Source organism: Mustela lutreola, chromosome 3 (genome assembly GCF_030435805.1).
Source record: "Mustela lutreola isolate mMusLut2 chromosome 3, mMusLut2.pri, whole genome shotgun sequence".
NCBI lineage: Eukaryota > Metazoa > Chordata > Mammalia > Carnivora > Mustelidae > Mustela > Mustela lutreola.
Genome location: NC_081292.1, coordinates 67,310,081 through 67,326,417, shown reverse-complemented (window position 1 = coordinate 67,326,417; position 16,337 = coordinate 67,310,081). Strand labels below are relative to the sequence as shown.

General features: G+C 36.5%; 1 protein-coding gene across 2 annotated transcripts in view; it reads right to left on the bottom strand.

Annotated features, from left to right (window-relative positions):
• Nucleotides 1–16,337, bottom strand: part of PPP1R42 (protein phosphatase 1 regulatory subunit 42) — a 71,239-nt gene that overhangs the window by 12,349 nt on the left and 42,553 nt on the right. For both annotated transcript variants that reach the window (XM_059166312.1, XM_059166311.1), the window contains exon 6: nucleotides 8,041–8,158. In XM_059166312.1, coding sequence (XP_059022295.1) covers nucleotides 8,041–8,158 — 118 coding nt within the window. The remainder of the gene's footprint in view (nucleotides 1–8,040; nucleotides 8,159–16,337) is intronic.

Here is a 16,337-nt window from a genome sequence, read left to right as displayed (position 1 = left end):
GTCCTAATTTTTATTATTGTATTATAATCATTTTACCATGTCTTTCTTTAAACACAATTTTTAATGGTTGAGAGTATTCCATTGTATATGTATATATACTATATATACTATAAAATATCAAACTATTCCCTTATAGGACATTTTGTATTATATGTAATTACATGAATACATGTGGCCTTCTTTTAATAAAAAGACTATCTCTTTCTTTTTTTTTTTTTTTTTTTTTTTAAAGATTTATTTATTTATTTATTTGACAGAAATCACAAATAGGCAGAGAGGCAGGCAGAGAGAGAGAGAGGAGGAAGCAGGCTCCCTGCTGAGCAGAGAGCCCGATGCGGGACTCGATCCCAGGACCCTGAGATCATGACCTGAGCCGAAGGCAGCGGCTTAACCACTGAGCCACCCAGGCGCCCAAAGACTATCTCTTTCTAACAAAATTTGCTATATAGTAGTTTTTTAAGGTAATTACATATTTTTCTTTCATTATCCGTGTAATGTCTTCTACTGGATCCCAGAATGTGAAAAGGAAGTGGTAAAACTTTTTAAAATCATGTTCTTACAGGGAAATTGACAGTATCCTGATACTGATTGCATTACTGAAAATATTTTTTTAAGATTTTATTTATTTATTTGATGCAGAAAGAGATCACAAGTAGGCAGAGTAGCAGGCAGAGAGAAGGGGGGGAAGCAGGCTCCCTGCTAAGCAGAGAGCCCAATGCAGGGCGCCATCCTAGGACCTGAGACCGTGACCTGAGCAGAGGCTTAACCCACTGAACCACCCAGGTGCCCTGCACTACTGAAAATAATAACAGTGCTACTTAAATATGATCCATAATATTGTTAAATCCTAAGTACAAAATAAAGTGATGAAACTGGAAATATAAACTAGAACCATAAACTCCAGAAGTATAATTGTTTCCATATATTGTCCCATGTACTTATTGTAACTGAAATTGGTACTCTCCAAATTATAATGTAAGAAATTGGCTAAATATTCTATTATCAAACATCTTTGTACTTACAATTTTATGTTAAAGGTCATTTTTTTATGCTTAGCTTTCCCAACCACTTGGATTTATTGCTATCTTTCCAGATTTGTTTTTATTAGTAATTGTATAATATGTTAGTGTATTTTTGGGTGTTATATGTGTAAACCAATACATATTTTTAAAATATCTGTTATAGAGCTAAGAAATGAGCTAAGGAATGAAAATCCAAATCTCTTACCATGATCCCTTTTTCCTCATGTTTATGATGCAGACAGAGCTGAGAAATGACTAGGAGACTGTGCCTTAGTTAGCCTGATTTCTTCTTTTAGAAAATAATCATATAGAGGTGGTTCAGCAGAGGAAGCCAGGTAATGGACATAAAATCAAAGACCTATGAGATTTGTTTTAATGAGTTGTTTATTTTTTTATAAAGATTTTTATTTATTCATTTGACAGAGAGAGATCACAAGTAGGCAGAGAAGCAGGCAGAGTGAGAGAAGGGGGAAGCAGGTTCCCCGCGGAGCAGAGAGCCCGATGCCGGACTCCATCCCAGGACCTTGAGATCATGACCTGAGCCAAAGGCAGAGGCTTTAACCCACTGAGACACCCAGGCGCTTTTTAATTAAAATTATTAACTTTTTAATTTTAATGCCAACTTGTTAGCACATGGTGTTAGATTAATTTTAAGTGTACAAGGTAATGATTCAACAATTGTATATATTACTCAGTGCTCATCATGATAAATAAGTACATTCTTTAATCCCTTTCACTTATTTCACCCATCCCTCCACCCATCTCCCTTCTGGTAACCATCAGTTTCTTCTCTGTAGTTAAGAGTTTGTTTTTTGGTTTGTTTCTCTCTCTCTCTCTCTCTCTCTCTCTCTTTCTTCCCCTGTTGCATATTTGTTTTGTTTTTTTAATTCCACATATGAGTGAAGTGATATGGTATTTGCTTTCTCCGACTGACTTATTTTGCTTAGCATTACACCCTCGAGCTCCATCCATGTTGTTGCAAATGGCAAAAGTTCATTCTTTTTTGTGGCTGAATAATATTCCATTGTATATATACCACATCTTCTTTATCCATTTATCTATCAATGGACACTTGGGCTACTTTAATAATATGGCTATTGTAGATAATGCTGCAATAAACATAAGGGTGTATGTATCCCTTTGAATTAGTTTTTGTGTATTTTGGGGGAAATACCCAGAAGTGTGATTACTGGATCATAGTTCTTTTTCTAACTTTTTATTTTTTTTTAATTTTTTATTTTTTATAAACATATATTTTTATCCCCAGGGGTACAGGTCTGTGAATCACCAGGTTTACACACTTCACAGCACTCACCAAATCACATACCCTCCCCAATGTCCATAATCCCACCCCCTTCTCCCAAACCCCCTCCCCCCGGCAACCCTCAGTTTGTTTTGTGAGATTAAGAGTCACTTATGGTTTGTCTCCCTCCCAATCCCATCTTGTTTCATTTATTCTTCTTCTACCCACTTAAGCCTCCATGTTGCATCACCACTTCCTCATATCAGGGAGATCATATGATAGTTGTCTTTCTCTGTTTGACTTATTTCGCTAAGCATGATACGCTCTAGTTCCATCCATGTTGTTGCAAATGGCAAGATTTCATTTCTTTTGATGGCTGCATAGTATTCCATTGTGTATATATACCACATCTTCTTGATCCATTCATCTGTTGATGGACATCTAGGTTCTTTCCATAGTTTGGCTATTGTGGACATTGCTGCTATAAACATTCGGGTGCATGTGCCCCTTTGGATCACTACATTTGTATCTTTAGGGTAAATACCCAATAGTGCAATTGCTGGGTCATAGGGCAGTTCTATTTTCAACATTTTGAGGAACCTCCATGCTGTTTTCCAGAGTGGCTGCACCAGCTTGCATTCCCACCAACAGTGTAGGAGGGTTCCCCTTTCTCCGCATCCTCGCCAGCATCTGTCATTTCCTGACTTGTTGATTTTAGCCATTCTGACTGGTGTGAGGTGATATCTCATTGTGGTTTTGATTTGTATTTCCCTGATGCCGAGTGATATGGAGCACTTTTTCATGTGTCTGTTCGCCATCTGGATGTCTTCTTTGCAGAAATGTCTGTTCATGTCCTCTGCCCATTTCTTGATTGGATTATTTGTTCTTTGGGTGTTGAGTTTGCTAAGTTCTTTATAGATTCTGGACACTAGTCCTTTATCTGATATGTCGTTTGCAAATATCTTCTCCCATTCTGTCAGTTGTCTTTTGATTTTGTTAACTGTTTCCTTTGCTGTGCAAAAGCTTTTGATCTTGATGAAATCCCAATAGTTCATTTTTTCCCTTGCTTCCCTTGCCTTTTGCGTTGTTCCTAGGAAGATGTTGCTGTGGCAGAGGTCGAAGAGGTTGCTGCCCGTGTTCTCCTCAAGGATTTTGATGGATTCCTTTCGTTCTAACTTTTTAATGAACTTCCAGATGGTATTCCACAGTGGCTGCCCCATTTGCTTTCCTACCAATAGTTCATGAGGGTTCTTTGTTCTCCACATCTCTGCCAACACTTGTTGTTTCTTGGGGGTTTTTTTTTTGGTTTTTTGGTTTTTGTTTTTAGCCATTCTGATAGGTGTGAGGTGATATCTCATTACAGGTCTGATTCATATTTCCCTGGTGATGAGCAATGTTGAGCATCTTTCATGTGTCTATTGGTCATCTGTATGTCTTCTTTGGAGGAATGTCTGTTCATGTCTTCTGCCCACTTTTTAATTGGATTATTTGTGGGTTTTTTGGTCTTGAATTGTATAAGTTCCTTATATATTTTGGATATTAATCCTTTTTTGGATATGTCATTTGCAAATATCTTCTACTCAGTAGATCGTCTTTTAGTTTGTTTCCTTTGTTGTGCAGAAGCTTTTTTTTTTTTTCTTAAATATAAGTGGTAGGAACATTTAACATGAGGTCTACTTTGTAAATAAATTCTTAAGTGTACAATACATTATTTTTGACTATAGGTACAACTTTGTACAGTAGACCTCTAGAGCTTATTCATGTAGCTTCACTGAAACTTCATACCCATTGACTAGTAACTCCCCTTTTACCCCTTCCCCCAGCCTGTAGCAACTACCATTCTACTCTTTGATTCTATGAATGTGACTATTTTAGGTAGATGATATAAGTGGAATCATGCAGTTATTTGTCTTACTGTGACTGGCTTATTTTATTTAGCATAATGTCCTCAAGGTTCATTCATGTTGTCACATATTGCAGAATTTCTGTTTTAAGGCTGAATAGTATTTTAGTGTATATGTATCTACCATGTTATCTTTATCCATTCATCTGTCAGTGGATAGTTAGATTGTTTCTACATCTTGGCAATTGTGACTAGTGCTGCAGTGAACACAGGAGTGCTAATATCTCTTCAAAACCTTAATTTCAGGTTAAACCTTAATTTCTGGGATTGCTAGATCATATAGTAGTTTTATTCTTAAATTCTGATGCACTGTCATACTGTTTTTCAAAGTGGCTGCACCATTTGCATCCCCACTAGTACTGTACAAGTTTCAAATTTCTATACATCCTCACCAACTCTTGTTGTCTTTTGGTTTTTTGATAATAGCCATCTGACAGGTGTGTGGTGATACCTCACTGTGGTTTTGATTTGCATTTCCCTGTTGATTAATGATATTGAGCATTTTTGAAATATACCTTTTGGCCATTTGTAGGTCTTTGGAGATGTGCCTTTTTAAATCCCTAGCTCATTTTAAAATCTAGTTATTAGGTTTTGCTGTTGAGTTGTAGGAGTTCTGTATATGTTTTGGAGCTTAACCCCACATCAGATGTATAGTTTGCAAATATTTTCTCCCATTCTGTAGGTTGTCTTTTTACTCTGTTGATTATTTTCTCTTCTGTGCATGAGCTTTTTAGTTTGATGTAGTATACTTGTTTGTTTTTGTTTTTGTTGCCTGTGTTTTTTGGTGTCATGTCCATGAAATCACTGCCAAGACCAATGGCATGAAGGTTTCTCATGTGTTTTTGTCTAGTTTTATAGTTTCAGGTCTTCTGTTTAAGTCTACAATCTATTTTGAGTGGATTTCTTTTGCATGTGGATATCCAGTTTTCCCAACCACATTTGACTGTCCTTTCCCCACTGTGTATTCTTGGTACCCTTGTGGAAAATCATTTGACCATTTATGAATGGATTTATTTTTAAGCTTTCTATTCTATTCTGTTTGTATATCTATCTTACGCCAGTACTATACTGTTTTGATTGTTGTATTTTGTCATATACTTTGAATTCAGGAAGTGTGATGCCTTGGTTGATTTGGCTATTTGTGGTCTTTTGTGGTTGCATTTGAATTTTAGTGAAATTTTGTGAAATTTTCAATTCTGTGATAACACTACTAGCATTTTGATAGTGATTATACTGAATTTGTTGATTCCTTTGGGTATTATGGAAATTTTAACAATATTAAATTTTCTAGTTCATGAACATAAGATGTCTTTCCATTCATTTGTTAATTTCTTTCAATTAGTGTCTTGTGGTTTTCAGTATACAATTCTTTTTTTTTTCTTACCTTACTAGTTAAATTTATTTTTAGGTATTTTACTTTTTTGTGCTATTGTTTTCTTAATTTACTTTTCCGATGGTTCGTTGTTACTGTGTCAATATGGCTTTAAAGATTGTTTTTGGCAATTGTTAATGGTCACATTAGATTATGAAGAGATTAATAAGGATTATTGAGAAAATCAACTGACAGTGTAATTTTTTAAATTATAAACTTTAAGGCACATTTTATTGTTTTATAGAATTTCATCGGAGATGTTAAAAATAAATTAATTGTCTCTGAAGGAGAAAGAATTTTTAAAACATATTAAGGTGAAATAAATTATGTTTAGAATAGGTTCAGTTTTTGGGTGAGGGCTGGTGTTGAATTTTATGAACACTTCAGTATTAATAAGGTATTTTTGTGTCCTTGCTATTAATACTGCAAACATGCAAAGTACTGGAATCCTTACCCTGGGTCTGGTTCTACCCTTTAAAGCCAGCCAGGCATAAATAGAGGAAAAGAAATGCTGCCTGTCCACTTTACAGATTTCAGATCTTGAAAAATTCACATTGCCCACACAGCATCATCATTTGTGGGTATACTGCCAGTTCAGAAAGTCCCATTCTTTTAAACGATTTCCAACAATTCATATTCATGCATCCCTTAATGAGTTGTTCTTAACACAAAATTTGTTTTCACTCAGGCTAAGTAAACCACATGTGTGGCTTATCATTCTGTTTGGTGAGGACTGGGTTATTTACAAAACATGTCTTTCCTCAGTCTTTACTGGGACACATCAAACGAAGTCTTCAATTCATTTTTGGTTTTGGTTTTTCATTTAGGAAAAAAAAGCACATGAAAATAAGACAAGTTCTAGGGGTGCATGAGTGGCTCAGTTGGTTGCAAACATCTGCCTTGGGCTCAGGTCATAATCCCAGGATCCTGGGACTGAGCCCCATGTTGGGCTCCCTGATCACCAGGGATCCTGCTTCTCCCTCTCCTGTCTGTCCTGTCTCTCTCAAATTTAAAAAATAAATAAATAAATAAATAAACTTAAAAAAAAAAAAAGATTAAAAAAAAGAAAGAAAGAAAAGACAAGCTAGAACCAAAGAGGAAAGACTGAAAGAACATATACTAAAGTGTTAACAGCAGATTTATTTTGGGATTATGAATGACATTAATATTCTTTTCTTATTTTCTGCATTTTTATACGAAATGTGTATTAATTTTAGGGGTGACTAGCTCGCTTAGTTGGTAGAACCTGTAGCTCTTGATCTCAGTATTTTAAGTTCAAGCCCCACATTGGGTATGGAACCTACTTAAAATTTTAAAAAAAGGAAATGTGTATTAATTTTATAATCGCAAAAATATGTTTAGGAAAGATTTTTTTAAAAATTTTGACTAAATCCTATTTATTTGGGAATAAGTACCTTCTCTTCACATACTTTACTTCATTATCTACAGTACTATATAATGAGAAGTGTTCCCAGAAATGGTTCCATGAACATAGGAAGGTCCTTAAGCATCTAACATTAGTTGTATTTACTCTGCTTCCTAAGGAAAGTAGACTAATAGAATTGTGTGCAGTGAGCAGGAAGGGAAGGAGATGGAGACTTGGGGGAATGTGCATTATTGTAGATTCATTTGCACAATTTACAGAAATTACGCATGACTCTTCTCCTGGTGTATTTTCGGTTTCCTTCCTTTGGCTGGTGGGGTCAAGTATGGTGGGCAGGGTGTGACCCTTGAATATGTATTTGAGAAATACATATTTTTATATATTTTTTAAAAAATCTTAGATTTTTGTGATATACCCTTTGTCAACCCTTTTCTCCCCCAAGAGAACCACAGCATAACATCATGATCAATCAAGGTTTACTACAGCTATGAGCTTTGAAATGGTTTTGCCATGCATTAGTTTTTTATACCCAAGTATAGCATGTCACAGAAGTTCAGATATAGGAAACTCTTTCATGAATCTCCTTTGTGAGAAGGCAGTGCTTGTCTTTTTAATGTTGTGTAACTTGGTCCCTAGTGAAGAGCTGTGGTCTAATACTTCCAGTATAGTGCATAATCAGGCTGTTGTTATTTCTAAGGATCTCATAAAGGACTCCCTACCTTGCTCCCCTTTCAAATGAAAGGAACCTGTACGTTCTTAGGGCAATTGTCAAGCTATGAATACTTTGATTAATTTTTATCTACAGATCCAAGAACTGAAGAGTCTCTTGGGATCTTCAGAGGATTTGTGCCAATGAGAATTTGACAAAAGGTCAGCAAGTTCTACACATTTTTCCAAGAAAGGGTATGTGGTGCCTTAATTATTTCTCAACAACAGAAATTTTTCATGTTTTATTTCTCAATTTTAAATTTGCTTTTACTTAAAATATTGAACTTAATATTATACTTTCATAGATTCTGATATCATATTTATATTTTTCAAGGCTTGATATTAAATTAACAAGTTAACCAGTTCTCTTTCTCTAGGAAATTATATTAATGTAATATAAATGTATACCCAGTGATTTGGACACCAGTATCAGTCTGTCTCTGTATTTAGGTTTGAGACAAACAGGATTTCCATTTAGATCCATTCTCCACAGCTTCATCAACTTGTTCAGTAAAAATTCCAGATCCTATAATTAGAGAAGGAAAAGCAAGACACAAGTATTTCATAATCATCAATATTTCTTTCATACCAGTTAACTGTTTTTAAAGGTAATCACTGCTCGTCTAGCTAATTACTGTTTTTCTAGGTACTTAGAAGGTGTACCATAAATCTTTTTTGAATAAAATGGTCTATACTACTAATTGATCTTGTATACACCTAGGGGAATATCTTATCTTTAGAATAAGGAATTACAGAGCTAATGAAAATTCTGAAGAATAGCAACAGGCAAACACCTATGATTCTTCCATTTATTCTTCTCAAGTCAAGAGCAAAATTATAGGATATAAAGGAAAATTTTAGGAAATACAAAGTATAGATTAATTCATACATGTTCTTAATTGCAAAGCTGAAAGTAATTGGCCATGCATTGCTTGGTATTTTTATTCCTGGTATCATTTCTTCACCTTCAAAGCTTAATATCTACTTAATCTATTTGTACCTTCTATCTCATTCTTTGCTTGATCCATGTTTCTTGTTACTTAGATATTTCATTTTTCCATTTTTGGAAAACTTTTTTTGATAAGACTGCATTTATTCTTTAGATTTCAGAAAATAATTTTTTTTGTGTTTAGTTTTGGCTTTTGGGGGGGGTGGGAGAGAGAATCTTGAGCAGTCTCCATACCTAGTGCAGAGCTCAGTGCCGGACTTGATCTCACAACCCTGAGTTCATGACCTGAGCCTAAAGTCAAGAGTTGGACACTTAACCGGCTGAGCCACCTAGGTGTAGGCACCCCAGAAAATATTAATTAATTAATTAATTAATTAATTTTACTATGAGTGCTGACAACAGTTCCCTTCCACATACTAAAAATCCCCACAAGGAGCACCTAGCTGGCTCAGTTAGTGGAGCATATGACTCTTGATCTCAGGAGAGTGAGTTCAAGCCCCATGTTGGATGTAGAAGTTACGTGGGGGAAAAAAAATCCCCACTGAACTCTTCCATATCATGGAAGTAACAAATTTGGAACATCCAGGAATATGCCTCTATCTGCATGAAGGAATGGTATTTTAGGGGAATAATTATAAGGACAGCTGGGTGGGTATCTAGTACCCACTGCAGAGCACCTGGTAGTTCTCTTCATCTTTTTGAGACCAATATCTTCTTACATAAAATGGTAAAAATATTTCCGGTTCTACCTACTTCATTATTCAACAAAATACATATTGAATCATGGGCTAAGTTCTGTACTAGACTCTGAGGTATCCAAAAAAGTAATTTGTGAAAAAAAATAGGGGTTTTAAAAAAAATAGACAAACCGAATCTTCCTGGCCCCGCTGTTTACTGTATGACCTTAGGCAAGTCTATGTTCTCACTTATAAAGTGTGAAAGTTAGGATTAGTTCTCACATATAAATAAAGTGCCCGGAACAAAGCAGGTAACTAATAAATATGTTAATATTCTTTTTGTCTGTCCTACCACCCCTTAGCTAATAACTTTCTCTTAATTTTGATCAAGAGTGTAAAAATTGTTGTTAGGAAGAATAAGCTTCTGACTCACTGACTAGTAGTTGATTTCTTATAAGAAAGCTGTCTTCAAAAGTTGTAACTTCATCTTTCAGTCTTGGGCTCTGGATTATTTCCTCTCCACAGCATTTGTTCAACAGCATTTGATACAGCCATGATTATTTTATGTGAGAGTTTCACATAAGTATTTCTCTTAGTCTAAGACCTCTAAGGAAGGAATTGTGCATTGAATTTTTGTAGTGTTGAATATGATGCCATCACCCAAAAGTTGAGTAATAATAATAATAAGAAAACTTAAAATGTATATAGATAAAAAGAATCCTGTAGAGTTTTGTTAATTATTCCTCAGTTGATAAATGACCCGCGACATACTCCCTCCAGTGTGTGTTTATTTAAGACTAAACTAATCCTGTGCTGAAATATGATTACCCTTTGGATACGCTCTGGTAGTTCATTGCCTTCCTGTCTTTAATAAAATGCTTTTGCTTTCCTGCCCTTCAATGTTACTAAAGGGAGCAGACAGTTTTCTGGACAGTCTCTGTTTGATAAATGATCATGTCAGGCTATCACTTAGAGGAGTGCTGCAAAATACCGAGGAACTGATTCTATTTCCCATGCAGGGCTGGTGCCCAACCTCCTATGTAGGCGCCTGCAGTAACTGGCAGTGCTTGCTCTACAGTTAATGATGGCCATTGATGAACCTGTATTTGACCAGCATACTCCAATCTTTATTGGAAATGTCTGGTCCAACTGTCCTAACTAAATCTAAAGACAGCCATTTGTCATCCCCCTGACTGCTTGTCATCATCTGCCTGGGAAAATCTATAATTTTTGGCTTGTTTCTGACTAAACTGTGGAGTGAATAAATTTATCTTTGGGTTACTCTGCTTGTCAGGATCAATATTGAGCAGAGGTTGAATAAATTAGAAACTGGAAAAACATGACAGGCCATAGTGGTTTGTTCATTTGTGTCTTATAAATCAAATATTTAGTTTAGTTGAGAGGCAGGCACATCAAATTTTTTATTTCCACCATTCATTCTGAAGATGCTTTACTTCATGATAAATGGCCATCAGAAAACCAATGAAGTAAATCACTAATATATCTGACTGAGATGAACTTTTCAGATCGTTTTATTGATTTAGCAAACTTTGCAGACATAAACACTGCAGGTAAAGATTTTTTTAATATAACTTCTTTCAAATTTTTATACATTTTTGCAACCATGATGTTTACTTAATATGTCATCAAGGTATATAATATTGGCCTTAGTGAAGTTCATGGCTCATCAACTACTTATAGAAATGGAAGTTTTATTGTAAATGGTCAGTGAAGTTTTAATATTTTAATAGATCGATGAATACTTATTTAAAGGAGTTATAGGAAAGAATGCAAAGGAGTGTTGACTAAAAGTAAGTGTCATTTAAACTAGAATCCTCTGAATTTAAACTATGGAGTATTGTTTGGCCTAAAACCTCTCTTTATTCTCCTCAGTGGTTGACTTTGCTGTGTACTGGGGAGAACTAGGTCATTGCCCACAGAGTATTCTCAATTTTCGGTCTTTGGTCTCACACTTCTTCCATTACTCTTTCCTATTTTTGTCAACAAAGGAAGAGTCCCATTTTTTTTCTTTCCAAATTAATCAGTCCTCTTGATGTTTTCCCTTCTCTAGGCCTTTTCTTCTTGGGGTATTCTTTCTTTTGCATTTATATTTCTAATCTTGCTCTCCTTTCATCCTGTCTCTTAAACTTACTATCACTACACTTCTTGAAAGAGTAGTACAACAGTGTTTATCAAACTTTGATGTGCTTAAGAATCACCTAGGGATCTCATTTATTAAATGCAGGTCCTGATATGTTTGGTCTGGAACAAAAGCTGAGATTCTGCATTTTTGGTGCTGATGCTGCTGGTCTTAGGAGAACATTTGGAGTTACAAGGGTCTAGGCCACTGACTGTGCTTCCTCAATCACTGGGCACCCCTGCAGCCTGGTCCTCCTGAACAGGCACTGCTATCCTTATTACTGAGCCATACGTTACCATCTCAGACTTTCTCAGTTTCTTTGGAGCATCTTTTCTTACTGACTGCTCTCTAATGGTATTTTTGCAGGCTCCCTGGATCCTGAATTAATCTCTGACTCTACAAGTAACAAACTTCTGACCACAGAAATCCCCGGTATATAAACAAGCTGTTCTTTTTTTTTTTTTTTTAAAGATTTTATTTATTTATTTGACAGAGAGAAATCACAAGTATATGGAGAGGCAGGCAGTGAGAGAGAAAGAGGGAAGCAGGCTCCCCGCTGAGCAGAGAGCCCGACGCGGGACTCGATCCCATGACCCTGAGATCATGACCTGAGCCGAAGGCAGCGGCTTAACCCACTGAGCCACCCAGGCGCCCATAAACAAGCTGTTCTATAAAAGTTGCTTTTGAGACTGGAGAAATCATTTCATAAAAAAGAGCTATACCCAGTGGACTGTTACCTGAAATGACCCATGGAAACAACCTATGTAATTGAGAAAAAGCCCAAAGAATAGCTGTGCAGCGACAATGTTATAAAGCCTCTCCAAGGACATTGTCCCTGTGGCAGATGTTCAGGGATCAATTCACTTGCCTTCCTTTTCTAGAATATACATTTATTTATTTCAAACTTGTTTTTCTTCCCTGGACCACAGCAGACTGTAAAATCATGGCTAGAAAAACAATTGTCTAATACACCATGATCTCCATTTATGTGTATACCCTTTACAGAAAAAGAATAGCCACATTGATGAAAATAGTAAAACATCTGTTACACTGAGGAAGGAAGGGTCATCTGTACATGACAGGAAGAACCATATTTTATGGGAAACTACATTGGGCATTTCACCAAATATTCTTCCTCCCATATCTAGATAGTATCATTCATGATGACCATTTAAGTGATCACATAACCAACATCTTAATGACACCCATATTCTTCTGTCCATGGGCTCTGGCTTTATATATCTAATTGTCTATTTAATATTTTGTCCAGAAGACTACAAAGGCACCTCAAACTCTATATGACCAAAACTCATCATCTTCTCCCTCTCCACTAAACCTGATTTTTGAGTTCTCTATTTTCTATTGTGCAAGGCAGAAGCCAGAGAATCATTCTTGACCTCTCCTTCTTTGATGTTCTGTATATCTAACTCACCACCAAGTTCTGTACACTTGATTTCCAAACAGCTCTCCAGAGCGTCTACTTACTTCATCTCTACTCCAGCTCTGTTCAAGTTTCTACCATCTCTCACTTCTTAACTAGTCTGGCCTCTTCCAAGCTATTCTCCACACTGTAGCTATGCTGGTCTTTTCAAAATGCTACTCTTTGGGGCACCTGGGTGGCTCAGTAGGTTAAGTCTCTGCCTTTGATCTCAGAATCCTGGGATCAAGCCCCACATTGAGCTCTCTGCTCAACAGGGAGCCTGCTTCCCCCTTCTCTCAGCTTGACACTCTGCTTACTTGTGATCTCTCTGTGTCAAATAATAAAATCTTAAAAGAAAATGCTACTTTATTACTACTTTACCCCCTGCTCAAACACCTTCAGTGATTCAGCATTGTTCTTAAAAACAAAACTCTCTATCATGACCTATGTGGCCCATCTACCCATCAGCCTCTATATGTAGTGTGCTCCACCTTCACTCTCTCTGCTTTCTGTTCTCATATTGGCCAAACTCTCATCTGCTCTGGGGCCTTTGTACATGCTATTCTTTACCTGGTAAACCCTTCTATTCTCTCAGAACCCAGTTTAGCAATCCCTTCCGAGGGAAGCTTTCACTGAGCTCTGTAACTAAGGCAAATCCCCCTGTTTGGAAGTTCTCAGAGTCACATACTTTTTCTTTGTAGTATTTGCCAGAGGTGCAGTTTTACATTTATTTTTAGGTGATTATGTGCTTATTGTTTTTCTTTCTCTAAAGGTTGAGAGCTCTTTGAGGCCAGGGCCTATTTGTTCACTATTTGAACACTATTTGTTCACTTTTGTTCACTATTGTCTCCCCCATAACAAGCACTGCCAGATGGTAGGTGTTTTGAATGAATGGATAAGAAGACATGAATGAATGCATGCATGAATCAATGGATCTGACATTAGAAGGACAGGACAGAAACTATAAAGGAGAACTTACATAAAACCCCTTTGAAAAATTTGCTGATGAGAGAGGCCACAGACGTAGAAAGAGAAAAGACTGTTATTCTGTTTCCTCCTCTACTCCTCTGCCACCATTCCCCCTCCTCCATCCACCTCCCTTGCCCCAAATCTTTGCCCTGGACCATTTTTGAACTAAGGAATAGGAGAAATGAAGGCAGGGTTAGAGGATCTTGGAAGGAGGAGTTTTGGCAGCTGTGGGTCTGTAGAAGGGAGAAGAAAGGGAAAATCCCAAATAGGAGGAAGCTTCTTCCAGGTCTGTATCCTGTGCCTCCACCTCTACCGTAGCCACTCTCCTGTGGCCCTAGTACCCACAGTAGGCTAGGGCATGGGCATCATTTGAGAATAACTATTTTTGCCAGTGACCAAATTTTTTTTCTTTTTCCTTTTCTTATTCCTTCCACAGAGCTCAAAGACTTTAAGTTGCCCTGCCAGAATTTTTGTTGTGGTTATATCTTTTCCTTTTGATTTTTCTTAACTATCTTTCTCATTGCTCAAACCTGAATCTTAATTGGAAGAGTTGAAGTTATTTAACTATCCTTAGGGATAGTTATTTTTCTTTTTTCACATTTCATGTATTTTTTTGTTAGCTGTATACAAGGAACTTATGGATGTCCATATAAAAGCAGTTGCTCTAAGTGCTAAAAGCCTTGGGTAATTGTAGGGATTTTGTTAGGAGTCTCTAATGATGTCTACTTCTTTTTCCCCATGGCACAAAGCTGTCTGTTGTTGAAGACTTTGAGGAAGGATATCAACGACCTTAGGTGTGGCACATTGAGCTTTCTTTCCCATGGCGCAGGGTTTAATGTCAGCAGCTTTAGGGCAGCTTCAGTCAGTGAGTATAAAGAATGGAAAAATAAAAGCAAAAAAAAAAAAAGGAGATACTGACCCCAATAATACATTCCAAGAAACAAGTTAATATTCTGTAGCTAAACTTCAACAGGTCCTTTTACTAAGTCATTAGAAGTTGATTTGAAATGGACCACAAAGAGTATGTTTTATTTTTTAATTGTTATTATCATTTTTAATTTAAATTTAAGTTAGTTAACAATAGTGTAGTACTGGTTTCAGGAGTTTAGTAATGTATCATTTAGATGTAACACCCAGTGCTCATCCTAGCAAGTGCCCTCCTAATGCCCATCACCCATTTAGCCCATTCAGCCACCCACCTCTCCTCCAGCAACCCTCAGTTTGTTCTCTAGACTTAAAAGTCTCTTATGGTTTGCCTCCCTCTCTGTTTTAAATCTTATTTTATTTTTCCTTCCCTTCCTCTGTGTTCATCTGTTTTGTTTCTTAAATTCCAACATGAGTAAAATCATACATTTGTCTTTCTCTGACTGACTAGTTTTACTTAGTGTAATACACTCAAGTTTCATCCATGTTGTTGCAAATAACAATTGCATTCTTTTTCATCTCTGATTAATATCCCATTGTGTACATATACCACATCTTCTTTATCCATTCATCACTTGATGGGCCTTTGGTCTCCTTCCATAATTTGGCTGTTGTTGATCATCATCTACCAATGTTGGGTAGTTCTGTTTTTAACATTTTGAAAGAGGAACCTCCATACTGTTTTCCAGAGGGGCTATACCATGTTGCATTTCCACCAAAAACACAAGAGCACATTTTAAATGAACCCTGGTCAAGTCTATATTCATTCTTCCAAGAAGATATGCAGGGCATTTTAAATTGCTTGTCTTTTTTGCTGGAAGTAAAAGAACTTAAAATTTATCCTTACTTCCTGGATATCGTCTCTTTATGGGAGGAAAAAGCAACTTTTGGCATAGTCCAACCTCTGGAACTTGCTGAATGGTTTATATTAGTTCTTCAGATGGTTGAATATTTTTTATTTTTTGATTTTTCATTCATTCTGTAATCACACAGTAGGTGCCTGTTATGGGCCAGGCACTCACTGAGCTGAACTCTAGGGAATTCTGAAATAACAAAAATTCCTCGCTCTTAAATGCTCTCAGTCTAATGAGAGATATGGTGATATATGATAACAGAATTCTGTTAACCAGGTATTCCTTACCAGTCATTCACTCATTTTTAAATTGGATTTTTTAAAATCAAAGCAATGCAATCAACACTGTTAAAAAGTAAGACCATGGGCTGTCTGGGTGGCTCAGTGGGTTAAGCCTCTGCCTCTGGCTCAGGTCATGATCTCAGGGTCCTGGAATCGAGACCCACATCGGGCTCTCTGCTGCTCAGCAGGGAGCCTGTTCCCCCCTCTCTCTGCCTGCGGCTCTGCCTACTTGTGATCACTCTCTCTCTCTCTCTGTCAAATAAATAAATAAAATCTTTAAATAAAAAAAAAGACCGTAAGGTTTATAACAAAACTTAAAGAGAAACTGAGGACTTATAAAAAACCACTTTCAGTTTCTACAGCTATTCCTACACATACTAACCTCTACATTACTAAATAATAGCTGTTATTTATTGATTTTTAAATCTTAAATAATTATCTACTGAATTCCTACTATGGAACATGATGATATAATTCTTGTAAGTACCACT